The sequence below is a fragment of the Pipra filicauda genome, unplaced genomic scaffold (assembly GCF_003945595.2).
Source record: "Pipra filicauda isolate LSUMZ 115617 unplaced genomic scaffold, ASM394559v2 scaffold384_size681814_pilon, whole genome shotgun sequence".
NCBI lineage: Eukaryota > Metazoa > Chordata > Aves > Passeriformes > Pipridae > Pipra > Pipra filicauda.
In genome coordinates this window covers 512,008-531,937 of record NW_024104514.1, presented here as the reverse complement: position 1 = coordinate 531,937, position 19,930 = coordinate 512,008, and the positions used below count along the sequence as shown (strand labels likewise).

The 19,930-nt window shown below is 55.8% G+C and overlaps 2 protein-coding genes across 2 annotated transcripts; both read left to right on the top strand.

Annotated features, from left to right (window-relative positions):
• Window positions 1–3,399: 3,399 nt before the first annotated feature.
• On the top strand, window positions 3,400–11,973 carry SH3BP1 (SH3 domain binding protein 1). Its single transcript, XM_027715103.2, has 18 exons — window positions 3,400–3,555; window positions 5,333–5,375; window positions 5,748–5,852; window positions 6,240–6,316; window positions 6,599–6,710; window positions 6,802–6,878; window positions 7,255–7,390; window positions 8,014–8,082; window positions 8,473–8,563; window positions 8,855–8,997; window positions 9,093–9,204; window positions 9,295–9,376; window positions 9,679–9,759; window positions 9,881–9,997; window positions 10,436–10,527; window positions 10,709–10,838; window positions 11,007–11,122; window positions 11,576–11,973. Exons 1-18 carry the CDS (start codon window positions 3,494–3,496, stop codon window positions 11,908–11,910), a joined length of 1,980 nt encoding a protein of 659 aa, XP_027570904.2. The 5' UTR covers window positions 3,400–3,493; the 3' UTR covers window positions 11,911–11,973.
• Window positions 11,974–13,150: 1,177 nt separating this feature from the next.
• On the top strand, window positions 13,151–15,545 carry LOC113984789 (pyridoxal phosphatase). The gene is made up of 2 exons (XM_027715104.2): window positions 13,151–13,765; window positions 14,021–15,545. The coding sequence occupies exons 1-2, from the start codon at window positions 13,189–13,191 to the stop codon at window positions 14,344–14,346; spliced, it is 903 nt and encodes a 300-aa protein (XP_027570905.1). The 5' UTR covers window positions 13,151–13,188; the 3' UTR covers window positions 14,347–15,545.
• The last annotated feature ends 4,385 nt before the right edge of the window (window positions 15,546–19,930 follow it).

Below are 19,930 nucleotides of genomic sequence, written 5' to 3'. Positions count from 1 at the left end.
GATGACACTCCCTCCCCAGTCTGTCCAGCTTCTCTTCTAACCCTGCTTTCCTGCTCTAGGTGCAGTGGGGAACAAGGACAGGGAGCTTTAACAGCCTCAGCCCAGGGCAAGGGCTAGCAAAGGAAGATCCTTTTCTGCTCCCTCTGCACTTCCCAGCTTTTCAGCTACTTCGTGCTCTATGGTGCTCCCTCTTGTCCCCCCTTCTCCCCTCCTTGGAGCTGGGCCCCAGTGTTTCCCTATCTGTTGGGATCACACTGGTATGGAACTGGTATGGAACAAGGCTGGACAGAGGCTAGGTATCTCTCCAGCACCAGAGAGCAGGCAGCTGCCCTTGCTTTGGGGGGGCCAGGGAGAGTGATCATCACATCTCTCTGTCTTAGAGATTAGAGAGCTGCTTGTGAGAGGTGAGCCCCAGGGTCCCACCCTGGGGGCTGGGAAGGGCTTGCTCTGTGCCTTCCCAGCCCCTTTCAGCTGGAGTTCTGAACCCCCACAGCGGGATGGCCCGCACTCTTCCCACATTTTATCTATCATAACAACTTTAAGAACAGGGGCTGGAGAGGGGCACACTATAGGGGGTAGTCTCCTTGCAGCCTCCTGACAGATGGGGAGAGGAAGCAGCACTTAGTCTTCCTCCACTTTGGCTGGACTGGAGAGCTTGGAGGTGTGGGGAGCTTTCTCAGCTCTTCAGTGTCTTTTCGCAGTGGGGTAGGTGATGGGCTGGGAGCCAGGGAGAGACGGGAGCCCAGCCCATCACCACTAAGCTCTTCACAGGGGCGTACGGGGGGGGGGGGGGTTCAGCTGTGCCTTGCTCACCTTTGCCCACAGCTGAGGGCAGGCCTGGCTCCCTGTGGCAGGGAGGGGGCTAACTCCAGCCACCTAATCACTGTGACACAAGAGCGGGGATTTGCAGGCACGGAGGAGACTGGGGAATGGCACATCCCAAGCAATCCTGATTCCTCATGGGACATGAGACCACGGGAGCTGCTTCCCATTTCTAAGCTGGTTTTGAGAGGGCCTGAGCATAGAAAACAGAGGCAAGCTGTGCCCTGTATTGGCTTGTCAGAGCCAGAAGGAGGCTTCTGTGAGGTGGAGACAAGTGGAGTGCCTTGCACTCTTGGCTCGGGGCAGCAAAGGTGATGTGTCTCAAAGCTGGGCACAGCAGGCAGTAGAGGACAAGGGGAAGCAAAGTCTTTGTGCTGGGGTTCTGCTGTGTCTTACTTCCCTTTCTGGTCTGTTAAGGGTTTTGTATGGGTTTTTTCCTTGCAGATCTTGTTTGGTTCTTGAATAGACTTGTATATATTTTCAGTGCAGAATTCTGTAAATGAAAGAAAACAAACATTTAAAATTAGACGCCCGGCGCGAAGAATCAGCTGTATTTATGGGAAATAAAGAGTTCTTTCCTGATCCTGTCCCTCTGCCTTTTGACCCAGGGAATACATTCTCACACCTCACCTTCCCTAACCTCTGAGGAACTGTATTGCACCCTGCCCAGGGTCCTTTCCAGCTCAGATTCTGCCCCTGCAATCCTGTAGTTCATCCCACCGTCACCCAGGGAGAGCCTTGCCGCAGTGATTTCCCCACTCCTGTGAGCGGGGAGCTGGGATGGTGGAATTCCCCCAGCAGTTCTCAATTCCTTTTTTGAGAACAATCACTTCTAGGCTGCAAACTGGGTGCTGCTTACTTCCCTCCCCACTGAGAGGCGGTGGGCAAGGGTCTGTGCCCCACAGCCCATGGGAAGCAGGGGTTGACCTCGCTCCCATGCCCCACATGACTTTTTGCAGCTTTACTGCTGATGGTAGCAGCACTTCCTCCTCTTCCCCCAGGCTGCCTCTTGGAAGCAGTTCCAGGGGTGCAAAGAGGGGAATCTGCTCTGGCAAACAGCAGCCTGAGGCTGGGAGTGGGTCTCTTGACACTGCAGGGGAGGAAGGGCCTGGCCACCGACTGAGGCAGCCAGGGAGAATCTGGGCAGGGCTTTGCTGCATCTTTGCGATAGGTGCTGGAAGTGGATCAGGGGATCAGATGTGCTCTGCCACAGGTTTAGAGCAGCCTAGTGTTTTGGGCAGGGAGAGTGGTGCTCCCTCACCCCATACCTACTTGAAAACAGCTGCCAGTGCCACTTTGCCATACACTCACTGGAGACTTGACTCTTACCAAGAAGCACAGCCCAGCAGCTCACAAATTACTGCTCCTTAGGCTTTGAGGCACAGGCAGAGTGGCCCTTCTGCCTCTTTTTCCTTTTCTGCTTGCCTGTTCTGCCCACAAGCAAACCGCTTCTCATTTGGGCTTCGTTTGCTACTTCCTTTGCCAGCCATGTAACCCAGCCAACAGCAACCTCTCCTCTCTCTTAGAGTAGGAGGAGGAAAGTCCTAGGTGCAAGTGAGGTTTACATTTCATAGAGCCAGGGCCAAAGGTCATGGTGGTGTGAGGGGGATGCTTTTAGAAAAAGGAAAAAAAAAGTGTGAACCTTGTTGCAGCTCTGCAGAGAGCAGGAAACACCCGAGCCTGAGAACAGGGAGGTTGTGGTCCTCGTGCAACTGTGCAAGTGCTGCTGCTCTGCACTGGGCCCACCCGCCCTGCTCGGAGGAGCTCTGCTGGCGGAGGGGGAGCGGGGAGGAAGGGGCCTCCCCAAAACACAAGGCAACTGCCGTTTGCCACAGCTTTGCAGTGGTTCCGGAAAGCCTCAGCGAAGGCAGGGAGGGAAAGCAGGGTGAGGGGCGCAGGAGGGGTTGCACAGGTGGCTTTGCTGCTTCTCCTGCTTTTGCAATGACAGGGGGGATATGTCACAGGGGAAGAGGATGGAGCACCCATGAGCAGGGAAAGGTGCCTGAGGAGTGTTGGCGGAGTGTGGGTGACCAGGTAGGGCAGGGAGTACACCAGGCACCCAAGTGAACCACACAGCCAGCTGGCACCGGCACGGGCTGCCCCGCAGCACAGCTGGTGGTGGGCAAGGCAAGGGGGGGAACCACTCCAGCTGAGACAGAGAGCAAGAAAGAGAGCGTGGGCTCTTCGCTTGGGCTCGGCAGTGGCATGTGCTTGTCCTGCCTTGTTTTGTGTATGCTGTAATAATATTTCCCCTTTAAGGCTTGGCTGAAGTTATTTTTACTTGTGGGGTGGTGACAGGAACACAGAACGGAGCAGGAGCCCTGAACTGCTCTTACCTGATCTGCGGCAGAGAGGCGGACGGAGGAAGAAGGAAGCTCAGAAAAAGAGAAGGAGCAAGAGAGGGGAGATCAAGGGAGGAGAAGAGAAAGCAGGCAGGGCATCCCCAGAGAGAGACTAGGGAGGGGACCAGCTGGGGAAACTGAAAAAGGGGGAACGAGGAAACGAGGAAGAAGAGGAGTAAGGAGGGAAAGGTCCTCAGGAAAAAGCAAAGAGCAAAGCAGCTCCTGGGAGCCGAGGGGCTGCCGGCATCCAATGCCAAGCATTACTGAGGGGTGCTGAGCAGGTACAGTCAAGCAGGAGTGGCTCTCCTGGTCTCCTCTCAGCTCTCAAGATGATGAAAAGACAGTTTAATCGAATGCGGCAGCAGCTCTCCCATCCCAACATCGCCACCCGGTAAGGATTTCTGCACTGCCTGTACCAGAGGGCTGAGAGGGAGAGGGACATGGGTTCTGGAGGGTTTGCGCCGGGGCTGTACTGACTTCCTAGTGACAGTGGCCCCGGGAAAAGGGGGAAATAACCCTGACTTTAGAGCATCTTCAGCATAAGCCGAGAGGCTGTGGCCTCCTGGCACCTGAGGGGCAGTGGGAAGGAAGACTGTGCTGGTGTTGCACAGCAGTGATTTGATCCCGAAGCCCAACTACCTCTCCCAGGACCCACAGGTGCTGCATCCACCTGCAAACAGGGCTTTCCCAATCTTGGTTTCCTCAGGATATGGGGCAATGGGGAGGGACCTTCCAGCCACATGTCCTCGGCTGTGTGGTGACCAGAAGGGTGTTAGGAGCTGGGGCTTTCCCTCCCCCCTGAGTCTGGGGTGTCTCATGACTCTAGGCAGCCCAGCAGTATGGGCATCCCGAAATGCCCTTTGAGGAGAGGAGTGGGGATCCTCAGAGGACCTATGGAGGACTTACAGTTTAACACAAATCCATCTGTCCCCATCCTACATCTCCCGCTTCCTTATTTTTCTTTGCCTTTCCAAAGCTTTCCCCTTGCAAAACCAAGAACTGAAATTACAGGGCTGGGCCCTCCCTTCCTGGCCCCCCACTCCCTCTTTCTTACTGCCACCTCCACAGGTTCCCCAGTGCTGGGTGGCTGAGCAGGACCAATCATGTCCTCTGGACCACAGAGGTCATTCAGCCAGCCCAGCAGATCGGCCACAGAGAAGCAGCTCCTATATCCTGGTGGCCTCTTGATCTTCTTGCATTCCCCAGAGGGGAGCATAACCCCCTTTCCAATCCCTCCTCCCTCAAGATTTCTCATCTCCATGTTAGACGCACCTCCCTTTTGCTTAATGCGAGACAGGCAGCTCGTGGAGTCCAGGAGAGTTCTTTACCCTCTGCAGAGCCTCTCCTCCGTGGGCCACGACCTCATGTGATCTTGCTTGCCTTCAACCAAACCACCCACATTTCCTGCAGCTCCACAGCCTTGTCCCATATTGGCTTTGGCGGGCAGTGAAAAGAGAAACATGAACTGGAGAAAAAGCAGCAGCAGAGGGAAAGCAAACAGGGTTCCCAGGGCATAGCAATGACAGCAGGCTGTTGAAGCAAGTCTTCCTGTATGAGAGGCATCAGGGAGGTGTGGGGGTCACGGTGGCTGGTGGGTTTTGAATTTGCTTTTGAGAATTTTATGCAAACCATAAGTTTCCTTTGTCAGATTCGCTGTGAACACCTGCTGCAAAATCAAGCAAAAGCTGGTTTTGTGGGGGTGTTTCTGGAGGGGCTAGTGTTGGTCTCAGACCCCAGCTTGACCACAAGGATATCCTTGCTCTGGCACAAGTGGTCTCATAGCCAGTGGCTGCACTGGCCTGCAAAGATGTGTAGATTCACCTTCAGGGGAGAGGTGAGCAGTCAGGATCAACTCCTGTTGTGGCCCCCATCTCCAAAACCCAGGCCACATCTGGGCATTTTTACTGAGGTGCTCTGAACTGGAAACTGTCTGATGGGGTTGTCCACCAGTCAGCAAGGTTGGCTGCCTTTGCCCTGCTTCTGCTGCTCTTGTCCCTGCAGGCTTGTTTTACCCATAGCATTGTGTCTCGTGGTCCAGGCTATAGCCAAAGTCTCCTGCTCCCAGGAGCCCAAAGAGAGGCAGGTAGGATGCATAAGGACCTGCCTTTCCAAGGAGGCTGGTGGAGGTCATCCCCATTTGCTGATGGTTCTTTCTCCTTCGTCTGCAGAGCTCAAGAAGCAACTGAGCTCCTGTCAGAAGATTTGCTGCAGGTAAGGCATAGGCAGGGCTGGCAGGCGTGTGTCTGCTTGTGTCTGGGCGTGGGAACCTGTCCCACTCCCGCCTGCCATTCACCCTGCCAGCACATCCAAGTCATGGGGTTGGGATCCGCCTGTGTGCCGCAGGGTGATTTCAGGACCATGGCGTTAAGGGAATGGCAGGCTTCTGCCACTGGAAAGGGCTTCTCAGGTTGCCCACAGAGGGATGAATCCTGGCCAGGAATTATGTTCCCTTTTCCCTGGACCGGGGATGCTTTGGGCTGTAACAGGCAGGCCACCTGCACCCAGAGCTAGGTAGTGGGGAAATGGCCTTGAAGTGCCCATGGTTGATGAAAGGGCTTCTCCAGTCCCACCTTTCTGCCCCAGATTGAGCAGAGGATCGAGCCAGCCAAGCGAGCAGCTCACAGTGTGTCCAAGAGACTCCAAGCCTGCCTGCAGGGGCAATGTGGCTCTGAGATGGACAAGAGAGTGGTGAGTAAAGTCCTCCCACTGCAGCCTGTGCTCACCCCAGCTCTGTCCCTCACCAGCAAATGGGATGCCAGGCCCCAGCTTTGCCAGATTTGTTGAAGGATGGCCCAAAGCTGTGCCCTGCCTAGGTCCCATTGCTAGCAGTGACCACCAGCAGCCTGGGGTGAGCAGTGCAGGGCAACGCTTTCAACCATCACTAACTTGGGACACTCCTGAAGAGAGACAGTGTCTTTGTATTGAATAACCCTCCAAAGCCCTGGTTGTCTATCCCCCTTCCCAAACCCCTGTGAATCTCTGGCACCCACTGATGCCCTGTGGTGAGCAGCACCACAGTGTGGCCAGGCACAGTTGGTATCACCACTTCTCTCCTGAATCCTTGGCTCTGTGCAGAAGAAGCTACCCTTGATGGCTCTGTCCACCGCGATGGCTGAGAGCTTCAAGGAACTGGACACAGAGTCCAGCCTAGGGTAAGTACTGGTGGGGAAAAAGTGCCAGGGTGACCCCAAAAGATGCCAGACTCCGGTAGTGACACCGTCTTGGGTCAGGGGCACCCATGGCTCAAACCCTGTCCCAAGAGCAAACGCTGGCATTGGAGTGGGAGAGGGGACAGCCAGCACCTTCAGCCTCCCATTGCAGAGTAGGGCCAGGGGCTGGCTCAAGGTCCCACATGGGTGCGGCTACATCAGGGTGTTGGGTCAGAGAGGGGCATGGCTCCAGCCCACAGTAATTTCACCTCTGTCCTCACACAGGAAAGCTCTGGAGATGGGCTGCTGTATACAGAGCTCGCTGGCAAAAATCCTGGCTGAGTTTGAGATTGCACTGGAGCACAACGTCCTGCAGCCACTCAACAAGCTCAGTGAGGTAGTTCTGGCTGCCCTTCTAACTCCCATCCCACCACTCCTTCCTGTGTTCCCAAGCCTCTTCCATTCACTCTGGACACTCTATTCCCCAGGAGGAACTTCCCATCATTCTGAAGCACAAGAAGACTCTCCAGAAGTTGATTTCTGACTGGAACACAATCAAAAGCAGGTATGGGGCCCACTGCAGCTTGGGTGGCCAGGGCATACAGAGCACAGCCCCCTGACAGGTTGGGGGAGAGAGGAAGATGACTGCCCTGGGGAGTGAATTTCCAACAGCTTTTTGGGAGCACCCAGTCAGACCCTCTCTGCAGGTGCATCCTTGCTCTGGGTTGAGCTGGTTCCACGGCCCGAGAGAGAAGGGCAGTGCCACTGCCAAAGGCAGCAGAGTGCCCCAGTGCTGCTTGGTGCCACTGAGATTGTCCGATTCCAACTCTTGCCAGTGGCAGCCTGTGCCATGCCAGATTTCTCTAGAGTCTGCACAGCTGTCCCACCCCATGTCCCTGGCACTGAGGCCATGAATGTGCCTCTTCTCTCCCACCCCAAAGGCTGAACCAAGCTGCCAAGAGCTCCAGTAACAGCACTGGAGCTGGTGCTGGTCCAGGGGCATCTTCTGCTGCCAACAAACTGGAGATCTTGAAGGAAGAGGAGGAGGAGGTAAAGAGGAAGGTGGAACAATGCAAGGTGAGAACGTCACTGCTCTCCTCCACGGGGCAGCTCCAGGGCTGCAGACCTGCTTCCCTCCACCAGTCTTGTCCGAGGTGACCCCATGGTGAGATGGGTTGCAGCCAGCCAACGTGTCCTGCCCTCTGCAAGCAAACAGGCTCCTCAAGCAGAAACAGAGAGATGCCCCGAGCCCAGGGAATAAAAAGTGTAAAGGATTCAAAGAGTAAAGGATTCTGCTTTAGAGGAGGCTCCAGGGGCTATAGTGGGGAGCTCCTTGGGCTGGGAACCAGCTGAGCTAGAATCTGCTCTGGGTGGCAGGAAAGTTTCACAGCAACTTACTCCTCTTCTGCCCTGTTTCTCTGAAACGCCCAGCACCTTGTCTGGCAGAAGCATGAGCTCACTGGAGCTGAAGGTGCAGGGACCTCTTATCCCTGAGCCACTTGTGCCAGGACCTTGATCATAGGGCAGGTTGCTGCCACTACCCAAATGAAAGCAGTGGAGGCAAGGAGGAATCCCCACCACATTCAGGGACCCTGTCTAGACAACTCACAGATGAGATGAAAGACTTCATGAAGCGGTCTCCTCTTCCTCGGGTGCCAGAGGGGATGGAAGATTGCTCTTCTCTGTGTCTCCCTTCCCAGGATGAGTACATGGCTGACCTCTACCACTTCTCCACCAAGGAGGACAGCTACGCCAGCTACTTCATCAAAGTAAGTCCTTTCTCACACTTCTCCTTTGTGTGTGAACATCTCCTGGGGTATGTCTGAGCCCAGCCTTGTCCCCATCCGCACCAAGTCCCCCACCCAGGACAAGGAACAGACAGGCATCAGCAGATGCCTATAGCTGGCCTTGCTCCAGGCACTGCAGGTTAATGCCGCCACTAGCACTAACTGCAAAGAGTGGCTTGTCCCAGTGACCCCCCTCTCCAATTTACCCTCTATCCCTCACTACAGATATAGTTCCATGGACCTCAGGTGGGTTCCCTTTGCAGCTCCCTCTTTGCCCTGCTTGCATGAGGGTACAATGTCCTGGTAATGGGTGTCTCTCTGAGAGGGGCTGGTGCCAAACTGAGTGCTGTCTGTCTATACCCTGTCTGGCAGCTGCTGGAAATCCAGGCCCAGTACCACCGGCAGTCACTGGAATCTCTGGACACAGCTCTGGCAGAGCTAAGGGAAAGCCACAGACAGTCAGGTACCTGCTGGCTCTCCACACAGCCCAGAGAGGGCTGCAGCCGAGCCTGGGGGATATAAGTGTGGCCAGCAAGACTGGAAAAGGCCCATTTTCCCTCCCTAACATCTGCTGCTCTCTCCCGTGTTTGGCTGGTGGGTTGGGGACCGCAGCCTGAGGTGAGCTGGGGATGCTGCCTAACCTGTCTCTGCCCCCAGCCAGCTAAGTTTGGATTGGAGTGAGATGTTGCCATGGCCAGATGCTGGATGGCCCCAGTGGCCACCATCCCTCTTGACATTCTCCTCCCTCTTCCAGAGCCCTCCTTCAATGCAGACACCCCAGTGGCAGGGTACTATGGTGTGTCCCTAGAGACCCACCTCAAGAGCTTGGGCCGGGAGATCGCACTGCCCATTGAAGCCTGTGTCATGATGCTGCTGGCCTCTGGCATGAGGGAAGAGGTAGGGAGTGCTCCAGACCCCCTCACCACTATCCCCCCCAAAAGGCACCCCTCTCAAACTCGAAGTGCATCCCTTCCCTCTTTGCCTCATCCCAGGGTCTCTTCCGGCTGGCAGCGGGTGCGTCAGTGCTGAGGAAGCTGAAGAGCAGCTTGGCCAGTGGCTCCAATGCCCTGGAGGAGTTTTACTCAGACCCCCATGCTGTGGCTGGTGGGTGCCAGTGAGGCGGGGTGGGGGAACATCACTGGGCAGTCCTTGCCATCCCCCAGCTGCCATCAGCCCCCGCTGCTCCCCTCCCAGGCGCACTGAAATCCTACCTGCGGGAGCTGCCCCAGCCTTTGATGACCTTTGAGCTCTATGACGAATGGGTCAAAGTGGCCAGGTGAGTCCAGACATTGGGGTGGAAATGCCTGGCTGGTCTCAAAAAGGCCCCAATCAACCCCCTCCATCCTTTCCAGCACTTGAAGCAGGGATGCTCAGCCTCATTTGCCATGTCAGGGGTATAAAAACGCAGCTCCTCCATGGATGCCTACCTTAGCTGCTCAATAAAAGCAGGACTTCTCCATCCCCAGGGCTATGGCCTACATGAGGTGGCCAGCACTGGCCTTCCTCCTTGCCCACCGTGTCCCTCTCTGCCATAGGGAGCAGGCTGAGCTCTCCATTCCTCCTCCTTCTCTCTTGCAGCTTAAAGGACGTTGACAGCCGTGTACAGAGCCTGCGAGACACCTGCAGCCGCCTGCCCCAAGAGAGCTACAACAATCTGAGGTGTTTTGCTGAAGCAGGGCTTCCTTAGCCCTGCAAGGAGCAGGGCAAGCAATCACTGGTAGTGGCCGTTTCTTCCCCAAATCCATGCCTACTATACCTTCACCCTCCTTTCACCCCGCAGGTATCTGATCAAGTTTTTAGCCAAGCTGGCTGAACACCAGGAGGTGAATAAAATGACCCCCAGCAACATCGCCATTGTGCTGGGCCCAAACCTGCTGTGGTCGCAGCAGAGCACAGGGTAAGGTCCAGCTTGGAGGGATGGGATGCAGTTTCCCAGCCCCAGCTCGGGTGCCTTGAATACAAATGCCATGGGAAAGGCTGATCCAGCAGCCTTCAGGCCGGTTTGAAGCACCTGCACCTCTTCCATTCTCAAGTCCTGTGTTTGTTCCCAAGTTGCATGTCCCTTGTGTCCTCTTAGCCACTCTGCAAAGCAGCAGAGGAAAGGGCTGAGACCTGAAGCACTTGTGACATGGATGGCTTTCAACACCATTGGCCTCCAACACCAAACCAGGGTTCTCAGGACAGGGAACAAGGCCCATCTCCCACCCTGCCATTCCCCTCGGCTGGGCTGGCTTCCCTTCAGGCTCTGGCCCCTCAGAAATGAACACCAAAACCCATTTGGGGTTATTGCCCCCCAAACCCCTTTTCTGATGCCTACCCCATTCCTGTCTCTCAGAGGCCCCATGCAACTGGACTTGGCCTCAGTCTCCTCCATCCAGGGTGTGGTGGAAGCCCTCATCCAGAACGTGGACACCCTCTTCCCCGGAGGTAGGGCTAAGGCACCACTTGGTGGGCCACAGCACATGGTGAAGGGTAGAGGAAGAGAAAGGGACATTTCTCCATCCCCAGGAGGAGGGATTTAGGGGCCTGCTCTGGCTCCCTGCCATGGGGTCATTGCTCTGGGCCACAAATTCTTCCTCACAGGGTCTCCTCCCTTCTCTCCACCTAGAGGTAGAGTTTAATGTCTCAGGATTGTTCACACTGCCTGCAAATAGTGGACTTAGCAAGGCTGCCCCAGTGGAGGAGCTGACCCCTGAGCTCCCTCCAGCCAGCACTCCCACCCTTCCAGATGGAGAGACGTAAGTCTGCTGGGAACTAGGGGCTCTGGCTGTCCCACCTCTCCCTATGTTCTCCTCCCATCCCACCATGGGATGGCCAGGGGCCATAGCCTCGCAGGTGGATGCCTGGCCTCGAGGCCAGGACCGCCATGCCCAACCAAAGCCTGACTTGCCTTGTTCTCTGCGCAGGACATCGAGGGACACCGAGGCCAAGTCCCAGCTGGCATCCCCAGCACTGACCAAACCATCTCCTGAAGTTGCAGGGCCAGCAGCTCCAACAATGACTGAAGATACCAGCCGCAAAGGTAAGGGTGCCCCAGATGGCACAGTGCTTGGGAAATGACACCCCTGAATGCCACCTCCTGTAGTTTAGCCTTCATCCTGCTGTTCCCTGCAAAAAAGGCCACTGAGAATGTCCCTGTCACCAAATGAGAGGTAAAGCCTCTGGCCAGGGTAGCATGGCCAAGATCCAGCTGAGGTGGGACCAGGGGATGGACACAGTATGTCCTCCAGCGTTGGGTTGAACATCCCCTGTAAGGAGGTGTAAAAACTCCTGGCCCTTTGTGAGGGGAAGAGGAAAAACCCCCAAAAGCTGTTGTGCACTTGGGTCTCCAGTACGGGAGCTGGGCAAGGGCCAGTTTGTCCATCTGTCTGCCTGCAGCCCCCCTGCCTGACCCATGGCGGGCACCACAGCCCCCTCTGCCCTGCGGAGACACACCAGAGGAGGGTACCCCAGCCCAGCCCAGCTTTCTTTTCAGGCAAGCGCCCGGCTCCAGCCCGACCCACGATGCTGCCACCGCCTGTGACCCAGTCCCGGAGTACAGCTCCTGCCCCGGCAGCCAGCCCCAAAGCCCTGCCACGACGGATGGCACCCAGCCGAGCCCCCTCTGTCCCACCACCGCTCCCACCACAGCCGGCACCCCGTCACAGCCGAGATGTCCCGCTGTCCCCCAAGCCTTCCACTGGTGAGGCTGACACAAAGGCTGCCATGGACTGTGTCCAAGGAACCATAGATGAAGGGCAGCCTCTGCCTGCAGGAGAAAGCAGCCCCTTGGCCATATTGGCCCCAGCAGGACAGCCCACAGAGAACTGAGCAGGGCGTGGGGGAATCACAGGCTGGGGAGACGAGGTCTGGCGTCCATCCGGGAACCCAGCAGGTGCTGTGGAAACACCAGGGTGGTGGCCTGAGGGACTCCTGCACCTCCACCTTTGTCCCTCAGCTTACACCACCTGGCACGCTCCACCTGCCTCCCCTTGCTCTCCCGCCTTCACCTTCCCCCACCACCCTGTCCCTGCCAGGGCCCAGCTCCCTGCCCAGCTCCTCCATCGCGGGCCCAGGCACTGCCTGCAGCTTTTGGGCCAGCGTGGGCAGCTTGGCCTGGCGGGGTCATTTGTGGATGCTCAACCATGACCCCAGCCCCATTTTGCCTTAAAACGTGTTGCCCCACCCAAGAACATACAGACGAATATATATAAATACAAATAGATATGTGTATATATATATATATATATATATATATATGGAGTGCGTGTCCTGTGAGGAGCAGCTGAGCGAGCTAGGGGTGTTTAGCCCGGAGCAGGCTCACGGTAGCCTTACTGCTGTCTACAACTGCCTGATAGGAGATTGTAAACAGGTGGGTGTTGGCCTCTTCTCCCAGGCAACCAGAGACAAGGCAAGAGGACATGAGGAATTTCTTCCCTGAAAGGGTGATCAGACATTGCAACGGGCTGCCCAGGGAGGTGGTGGAGCCACCGTCCCTAGAGGTGTTTAGGGAAAGACTCAGTGTAGCACTCAGTGCTGTGGTCTAGTTGACGTGGTGGTGTTCGGACATCGGTTGGACTCGACCATCTCGGATGTCTTTTCCAACTTAACTGATTCTGTGTTGGTTTGCCACTATTTGAGGAGCTGGTGTCAAATTCACAGGCAGGTGTGAGCAGCTGCTGGAGGCCGCAGCCCTCGCGGCCGCAGCGGGAAGAAGGTAAGGGGGACACGGCCGAGCCCCGGGCCGGGAGAGCGGGGGGTCGGCCGCTGCCCACAGCCAGCGGAGACGAGCGGCCGGGCCGTAATGGCGATCGCACCGCCCTCACGCCCCGCCGGCCAGCAGGGGGCGCTGTGCCGCCGCGCGCCCCCGCGGGGGGCAGTGGCCGGGGAGGCGCCTCCAGCCAATAGGCAGCGCGCCCGGCCCCGGCCCCGCCTTCTCCTCGTATCGTCACTGTGGGCGCCGGCCCTCGGCCCCGCCCCGCCCTCTGGAGGCCGTCAGGGTCTCCCATTGGCGACAGCGCGCGGGCGGTGGGCGGTGATTGGCGGCGCGGCGGGGCGGGCGGAGGGCGGCGGCGCGGCGGGGCGGGCGGAGGCGGCGGCGGCGGCAGCATGGCGAGCTGCCGGCGGCTGAGCGGCGCGGGGCTGCGCGAGGTGCTGGGCCCGGCCCAGGGGCTGCTCTTCGACTGCGACGGCGTCCTGTGGGCGGGCGAGCGCGCCGTGCCGGGCGCCCCCGAGCTGCTGGAGCGCCTGCGGCGCAGCGGCAAGGCCGCCCTGTTCGTCAGCAACAACAGCCGCCGCTCGGTGGCCGAGCTGGAGCGGCGCTTCAGCCGCCTCGGCTTCCGCGGCGTGCGCGCCGAGCACGTCTTCAGCTCCGCGCTGTGCTCCGCGCTCTTCCTCCGCCAGCGCCTCCTGGGCGGCGGCGGGAACGGCAGCGGGGCCGGGCGCGTCTTCGTGCTGGGCGGCGAGGGGCTGCGCGGCGAGGTGCGCGACGCGGGGCTGCGCCTGGCGGGCGAGGGCGAGCCGGCGCCCGGCGAGCCGGTGCGCGCCGTCCTGGTGGGCTACGACGACCAGTTCACCTTCGCCAAGCTGGCACAGGCCTGCAGCTACCTGCGCGACCCGCAGTGCCTGCTGGTGGCCACCGACCCCGACCCCTGGCACCCGCTCAGCGACGGCCAGCGCACCCCCGGTGAGCCCGCGCCCCGTCCCGCGCCGCCCCCGGGGGGAAGGGGCTGGTGGCGGGGGTCTCCTGGGGTGGGGTTCGCTGTCCCAGGCCCCGGGCGAGGCAGGTCCCTGAGCGCCAGGACGGGCAGGGCTGTCCTGGCGCGTCCCTGCCGGCTCTCGGAGTCGTGCTGCCAGCGCCTCGCTTGCCTGTCCTCGGGCGGGACCCAGCGTGCTGAGCTGCCCGCGGCTACTTCTTTTTCTCCTCCTTCCCCCCCCGCAGGGACTGGCAGCCTCACAGCCGCGGTGGAAACTGCTTCGGGCCGCAAGGCGCTGGTGGTGGGGAAGCCCAACACGTACATGTTCGATTGCATTGTGGAGCGTTTCGGCGTCGACCCGTCCCGCACCCTCATGGTGGGAGACCGTCTGGAGACAGATATCCTCTTCGGCAAGAACTGCGGGCTTGCCACGATTCTCACCCTGACAGGTGTTTCCCGCCTGGAAGAGGCGCAGGCCTACATGGCCAGCGACAGCGCTGCTGCTAAGGATCTGGTGCCCAATTACTATGTGGACAGTATTGCAGACTTGATACCAGGCCTGGATGAGTAGCAGTCTGTATGTGTGTGGGCAGAGGGATCAGGTTCCCCATCCCAGATCTCCATCTGTTCCTGTTTCTCTCTCACTGCCCTATTCCCTCAATTCTGGGTTTCTTCACATTCCAGCATCCTTCTTCGGGGGCAGATGGGAGCAGAGTTGGCAGGAAGAGACAGGCTTTGAGTTGTCTCCTTTCTGCTGAGAGCTATCCATGATGGACAGAGTCCTTCTCTCCTTCATTGCCAGCTACCAGCATCACTGAGAGAGAGCTGGAGGTCTTGAGGCTGACAGGGGGGTCAAATCAGTGTGTCTGTGTGGCCTCTCCCCCTGCAGGAGTTAGGGACTGGCTGTCTTAGTATTATTTTTCCCTTGGATAACCAGTGGTGGCCTTTCACTGCTGTCCTTTGGCTCATAACTCTTGACTTCTGAGCTGCATCCCTGCAGTCCTTTTGGTAACCTTGCGGGGGGGGGTTATCACCCACCTGGTCTCCATCAGTGCTAGGGCATGTGGAAGGAGTGTGCCAGAGCTTTGGAGTGATGAACAAGAGCACCTCTGCCTCCCACAAGTGAAAGAGAGATTGCCTCATCTCTTTTCTCCCCCCATTCCTTAGAGATGTTTCCCCCACTACTGCCCTGACGTGACTCGGTTAATAACTGTGCCAGTGTCTATCTGAAGGACAGAAGAGACTGGTTTGAGGGGTTTTTGTGCCAAACAGACAAGCTGTGACTGTGCACAGTGGGTCTGCAGTTGTACCTTGTTTTCAAGTACCCTTTCTGAAGGGGCTTGTGAAGGAGAGAGGGCTCCTAGATCATGACAGCACAGTACTAGTGAACTGTATGACTCCCTGGTTCCCCCTCCTCAGTTGGATTTTTTCATAGTACAGTGAGAGAAAAGGGCTGATGGGGGTCCGTGCTCCAGCTGCTGGTGTGCAGGTGAGATGGTGATGGTGTTGTCACTGCTGTGAATGTGTCACAGTCCTCAAAATCATTCCTTGCTGCTTTGTCTTTCTACGTTTTTTTAATTTCTTGATTTAATTTATTCAAACTTATTTATTGTTCAAATACTGTATTATTTGTATAAAGTATGCTGATTGGTTGCACCAAGGGGACAGGAGGCAGTGCCTTTGGGCCTCCCATACTGTCTGTGTCCCATGTTGATGTTCTTACACTCACCGTGTCTCTGTATATAATAAAGTGTGAGCGTAGGCTGGAAATGGCCTTCTTTTTTTGCGTGTGGTCCCATCAAGATGAAACTGCCCTAGGTATCCTTGAGCCCTCAAAGATGAGGACGGGGCAAGACCTTTCCTCACTCAAGGGGGTGCTGCTGGGTAGACAAGACGAGTCGCTAATGTCTTGTGAACAGTGTCTTTGAGCTGTTTGCTGCTGTCTCACTGGTGTCTCAGAACCAGGGTCGAGGGTGGAGGTGGCTGGTGGGGCTGTGGCGTAGGGCAAGAGGTGAATTGGAGCAGGGAGTGATATGATCCTGCCTTTGCATTTCACAGTGCGGGTGATTCATGGAGAACAGTGACTTCTTGTGCTGCGCCTGAAGGCTGCCCACTGCTAGCCAGGGGGATCCCAGGTGGATGATCTGTGTGGTCCTGCTCAACAGTGTCTGGCTCTGCTAGGGTAGAGGTGAGGTGCCATCTCTGTCACTTGCATATAGCTTGCAGGGGGATGAGAGCTGCCCAGGGAAGGTTTTGCTGTGACCTCTCCCAACTACCCTCAGCTTTAAGTGACACCCTACCCCTGGAGTGACCTTCACCAGACTATAACTTGCCATGCCCTGCATCCTCTCCCTGGGTTTGGCTGTGGTCCCAGCCTGGAGGGGCAAAACAGATTGGGTAAGAAGAGCTGGAAATCACTCAAATGTATTTTGCCTCCCTTCCTCATAAGGGAGCCAAATCCTCCCCTTTGTCAGACCCCTTTAATGGTAACCAAGCACCACATCTCTCACTGGAGAGATCAGCTGTTCAGCTCAATGACCGTTCTCAGTGTAAGTTAGTGCGGTGTCAGCTCACGTGATAGAACTGGTTGACTTATATATCCTATAGACTTATTGTCTCTAGGATAATTCCAGGTGCTGAGTACCTTTTTTGCTTTTTTTCCTGCCTCCAAAATAACTTAGGAAACAGCCTTCCAAAATAAAAGAAAATCCAAAGAGCTTTCTGAAGACTGCCTGTCTTTATCAGTCCCCTTTGTATATGCCCATCTCTCTCTTTTGTCCCGTGTCCAATTAGACTGCCAGAGAACTGGAACTCCGTTAATGAGCACTTGACCAACATTCGCATCATCAAGCAGAGTGAGATCGAGACCTAATGTGTCTGCTAACTTGGGCTGCCAATCTAGAGATACTCATTTATTTTTCAGAGCTCTCATTATTGTATCAGGCTGAAATTCGAAGTGCTGTTGTTGTGACGTGGGGCCACAGCTGGGAATGCTCAGCACACTGGTAAACTGAGGGAATTCAGTAGCTAGTCAGAGTTTGGGCCCTCTCCAAAGAAACTTTGGAGTTCATCCTTTGGATCCCAAAAGATGAGACTGCAGTGTAGGTTTTCTTTTTCCTGTGACTGAAAACAGAGCTCACCAGAGGTGATGGCTGATCCTTATCTCTTGTGACCACATAGCTTCTTTTCATCTGGTGCAGCTCTCCATGAGGACTTTGCTATGAAGCAGAGGTGGACTTGGAGCAGAAGGGAAATAGGTTTACCTGTCCTTCCCTTGGTTCTTCACATAGGTGAGGGCACCAGGCAGGGGTGACCTCTGTCCTGTAAATGTGCACAGGGCTGTTCCTGCTTTGGATGGGAACAGAGCAGCTCTGTAGGCGTCCATCAGGTCTGCTAGGCTTTTTACTGCTCCTGCATGTAATGAATGTGAGTGTGAGCAGATCTTATTAGAAAACTAGACTGGAAGGGCCCCTGAGGTATGATGAGTTCTCCATCCAAACCTGTCAGACATCCGTTCAACCACTGTCAGTAAGGGGTCTGTGATCTTCATGGGAGGTCAGACCTTGGTTCTCTCTGGGTTAGGCCTGGTGGGGCTGCAGAGAACATCTGCTGTTGAAACTGGAAAAAGTGATGGCTCCTGCCTGGGTAGGCTGATTGCTTCTTGTCTAATGCAGTCTTTCTTCTTGGGTTGTGTGTTTAAGGAAGCAGTGTAGTTGCCAGGGAGCACAGGGCTATGAAGAGTAGAGCTGTGGCAGCACGTGGGAGGGTGGAGCAGATGGGAAGGCCAGCTTGGTGTAGTGTAGGGAAGGGTATTTATTTTCTCATCTTCAGAAAACTGCACAGTCCTTTCCTACTGTGCAACAGGGACAACACCCAGGCGGGTGGCAGTCGTTCCATTACCCCAGGAATCTCCTATCCTTCATCTATAAGTGCAGTTACTGTGGCAACCGCTGGCTGGATGATGTAAGCAGCAACCTGCTGAGCATCGCCTGCTCTGGGAAAGGCTTCAGTCTCTTAGTCATCTTCATGCCCCTTCCCTGGACTCTCTCTCCAGTATGTCCATGACTCTCTTGTACTGGGGAGCCCAGAATTGGACCCAGCACTCCAGGTGTGGCCTCACCAGTGCTGAGTAGAGGGGAAGGATCACCTCCCTTGATCTGCTGGGAACATTCCTCCTAATGCAGTCCAGGATACTGCTAACGTTCTTTGCTGCAAGGGCACATTGCTGGTTCGTGTTCAACCTGGTGTCCAACAGGACCCCAGGTCCTTTTCTGTCGTGCTGCTTTCCAGCCAGGTGGTCCCCAGTATTTACTGGTGCCTGGAGTTATTCCTTCCTGGGTGCAGGACTTTGCACTTCTCCTCACTGAACTTCATGAGGTTCCTGCCAGACCATTTCTCCAGCCTGTCAAGGTCCCTCTAGATGGGAGCACAACCCTCTGGTGTATCAGCTGCTCCTCCCAGTTTTGTGTCACTAGCAAACTTGCTGAGGGTACACTCTGCCTCATCATCCAATTCATTAATGAAGATGCTAAATAGACTCAGACCCAGTATTGACCCCTGGGAGACACCCCTAATTACTGGCCTCTAGCTAGACTTTATGCCACTGATCAGCATCCTCTGGGCCCAGCTGTTCACACAGTTTTCAGTCCACTTCACTGTTTCATCACCCAGCCCATACTTCCATTTTCTTCTCTGGGAGGATTATATGGGAGACAATACCAAAGGCCTTACTGAAGTCAGCGTAGGTGTCCACTGCTCTCCTCTCATCAACCGAGCCAGCCATTTCATCACAGAAGGTTATCAAGTTGGTCAAACAACTGGCACTTCAGGAAGTCAACAAATGGGCCCAAAGATATTAATTGATGAGTAGGTGCCTTTAATATGAGGAAATAGTGATCATCCTGATGGGGAAGCTGGAAGTAATAGAACTGGGAGGATCTGGAAAGTGTTGGGACTGGCAGGACAGAGAAGGATTTTTTTGCATGGGAAAGTGCCTCCAGAGCCAAGAAAGGATCATGATCCTAGGAACTCACTCGATACTTGCCCAACCTGATGTGAGAGTCCCCGTTTGCCAAGGCAGGCAGCCCTGGCGCCACCCTGTCCCGCAGCAGCTGGAGCAGGGAGGAGGAGGAGAAGATGAGGAACAACAGCCTGTTACTGCCTGCCCAGGAGAAGCAGCCAGCATTTGCTCTTCCTCCAGCAGCAGCGTGGGTAGAAGTCCCTCCTCTGCAGCACAGTTTCCCACTCCTTACTCAAGGCATTGTCCCGTCCACCCCATAGCATGGGCTTTGCCATCCCTCTATCCTTTTCTGTTTTTTATCTTCCTTACTGCTGCCTCATTTGCTCTATGAACTCTGACGCCAGCAAACTCACCAGGCAGCCCAGGAGAGTTACATGGCTATGCACATCTAGGAACTGCTGCTGTGTGGTTGGACTCTGCCTGGGAATCGTGTGTGGATAATGTATTGGAAGTGCCCCTGGCAGACAGCTGTTTTGGTGCTCCTTATAATCCCTGGGAGATACTGAACAGCTGAACTTGCTGAGAGCAATTTAATAATTGGTGGAGTTCTTAATGGTTTTTGAGTAATACTGGGTTTTGTAGCCTCAGTATACCATCACTGGACTGATGCAAAGCACTGTCAGCTCTGTAAGCCTCCAGCATGGAGACAAGGGCAATGTGATGCCAGGAACATTCCCAGATCACAGAGCAGCTGCCTGTGATGATCCAGGTTGTTCTGCCCCGTGATTTAGCCTGCTAGATGTGCAGCTCCAGCAACTAGCAGTTTCCAGTCTGTATAGGATATTGCTGAGCACTGAGATGCTCTCTTCATGCATTAGGGTTGAGAGAAACCTGTCTTTTAAATGGACATGGTTGTCTATCAGGTCACCCAATGCCCTTTGCCAGCCCTTCTGTTCACCAGCCCTTGCTGAACCTCTAGCCTGGTTCCCACAGAAGCTGCACAGAAAGTGGTACCTGGATAAAATTCAGAGCATGAATTGCTTCCACCTGTTTCAAGCAACCTGAAACAACTCAGATACAGTTTTCTGTTTCCTCCAGGTGTACTTTGCTGTTGTACTACAGCTGCCTGTAATTTATTCCTGTGGCATGGAAGCCAGAGGAAATTGAGACTGTGGGCTGCAGATGAGAGATTTCC

Bases quoted from the DNA above. Each gene is read 5' to 3' on its own strand.
- SH3BP1 (XM_027715103.2), top strand. From the start codon at position 3,494: ATGATGAAAAGACAGTTTAATCGAATGCGGCAGCAGCTCTCCCATCCC. The intron at 6,879-7,254 runs GTATGGGGCCCA...CCCACCCCAAAG, and splicing joins TGGAACACAATCAAAAGCAG to GCTGAACCAAGCTGCCAAGA. The intron at 9,205-9,294 runs GTGGGTGCCAGT...CTCCCCTCCCAG, and splicing joins AGACCCCCATGCTGTGGCTG to GCGCACTGAAATCCTACCTG.
- LOC113984789 (XM_027715104.2), top strand. From the start codon at position 13,189: ATGGCGAGCTGCCGGCGGCTGAGCGGCGCGGGGCTGCGCGAGGTGCTG. The intron at 13,766-14,020 runs GTGAGCCCGCGC...CCCCCCCCGCAG, and splicing joins CGACGGCCAGCGCACCCCCG to GGACTGGCAGCCTCACAGCC.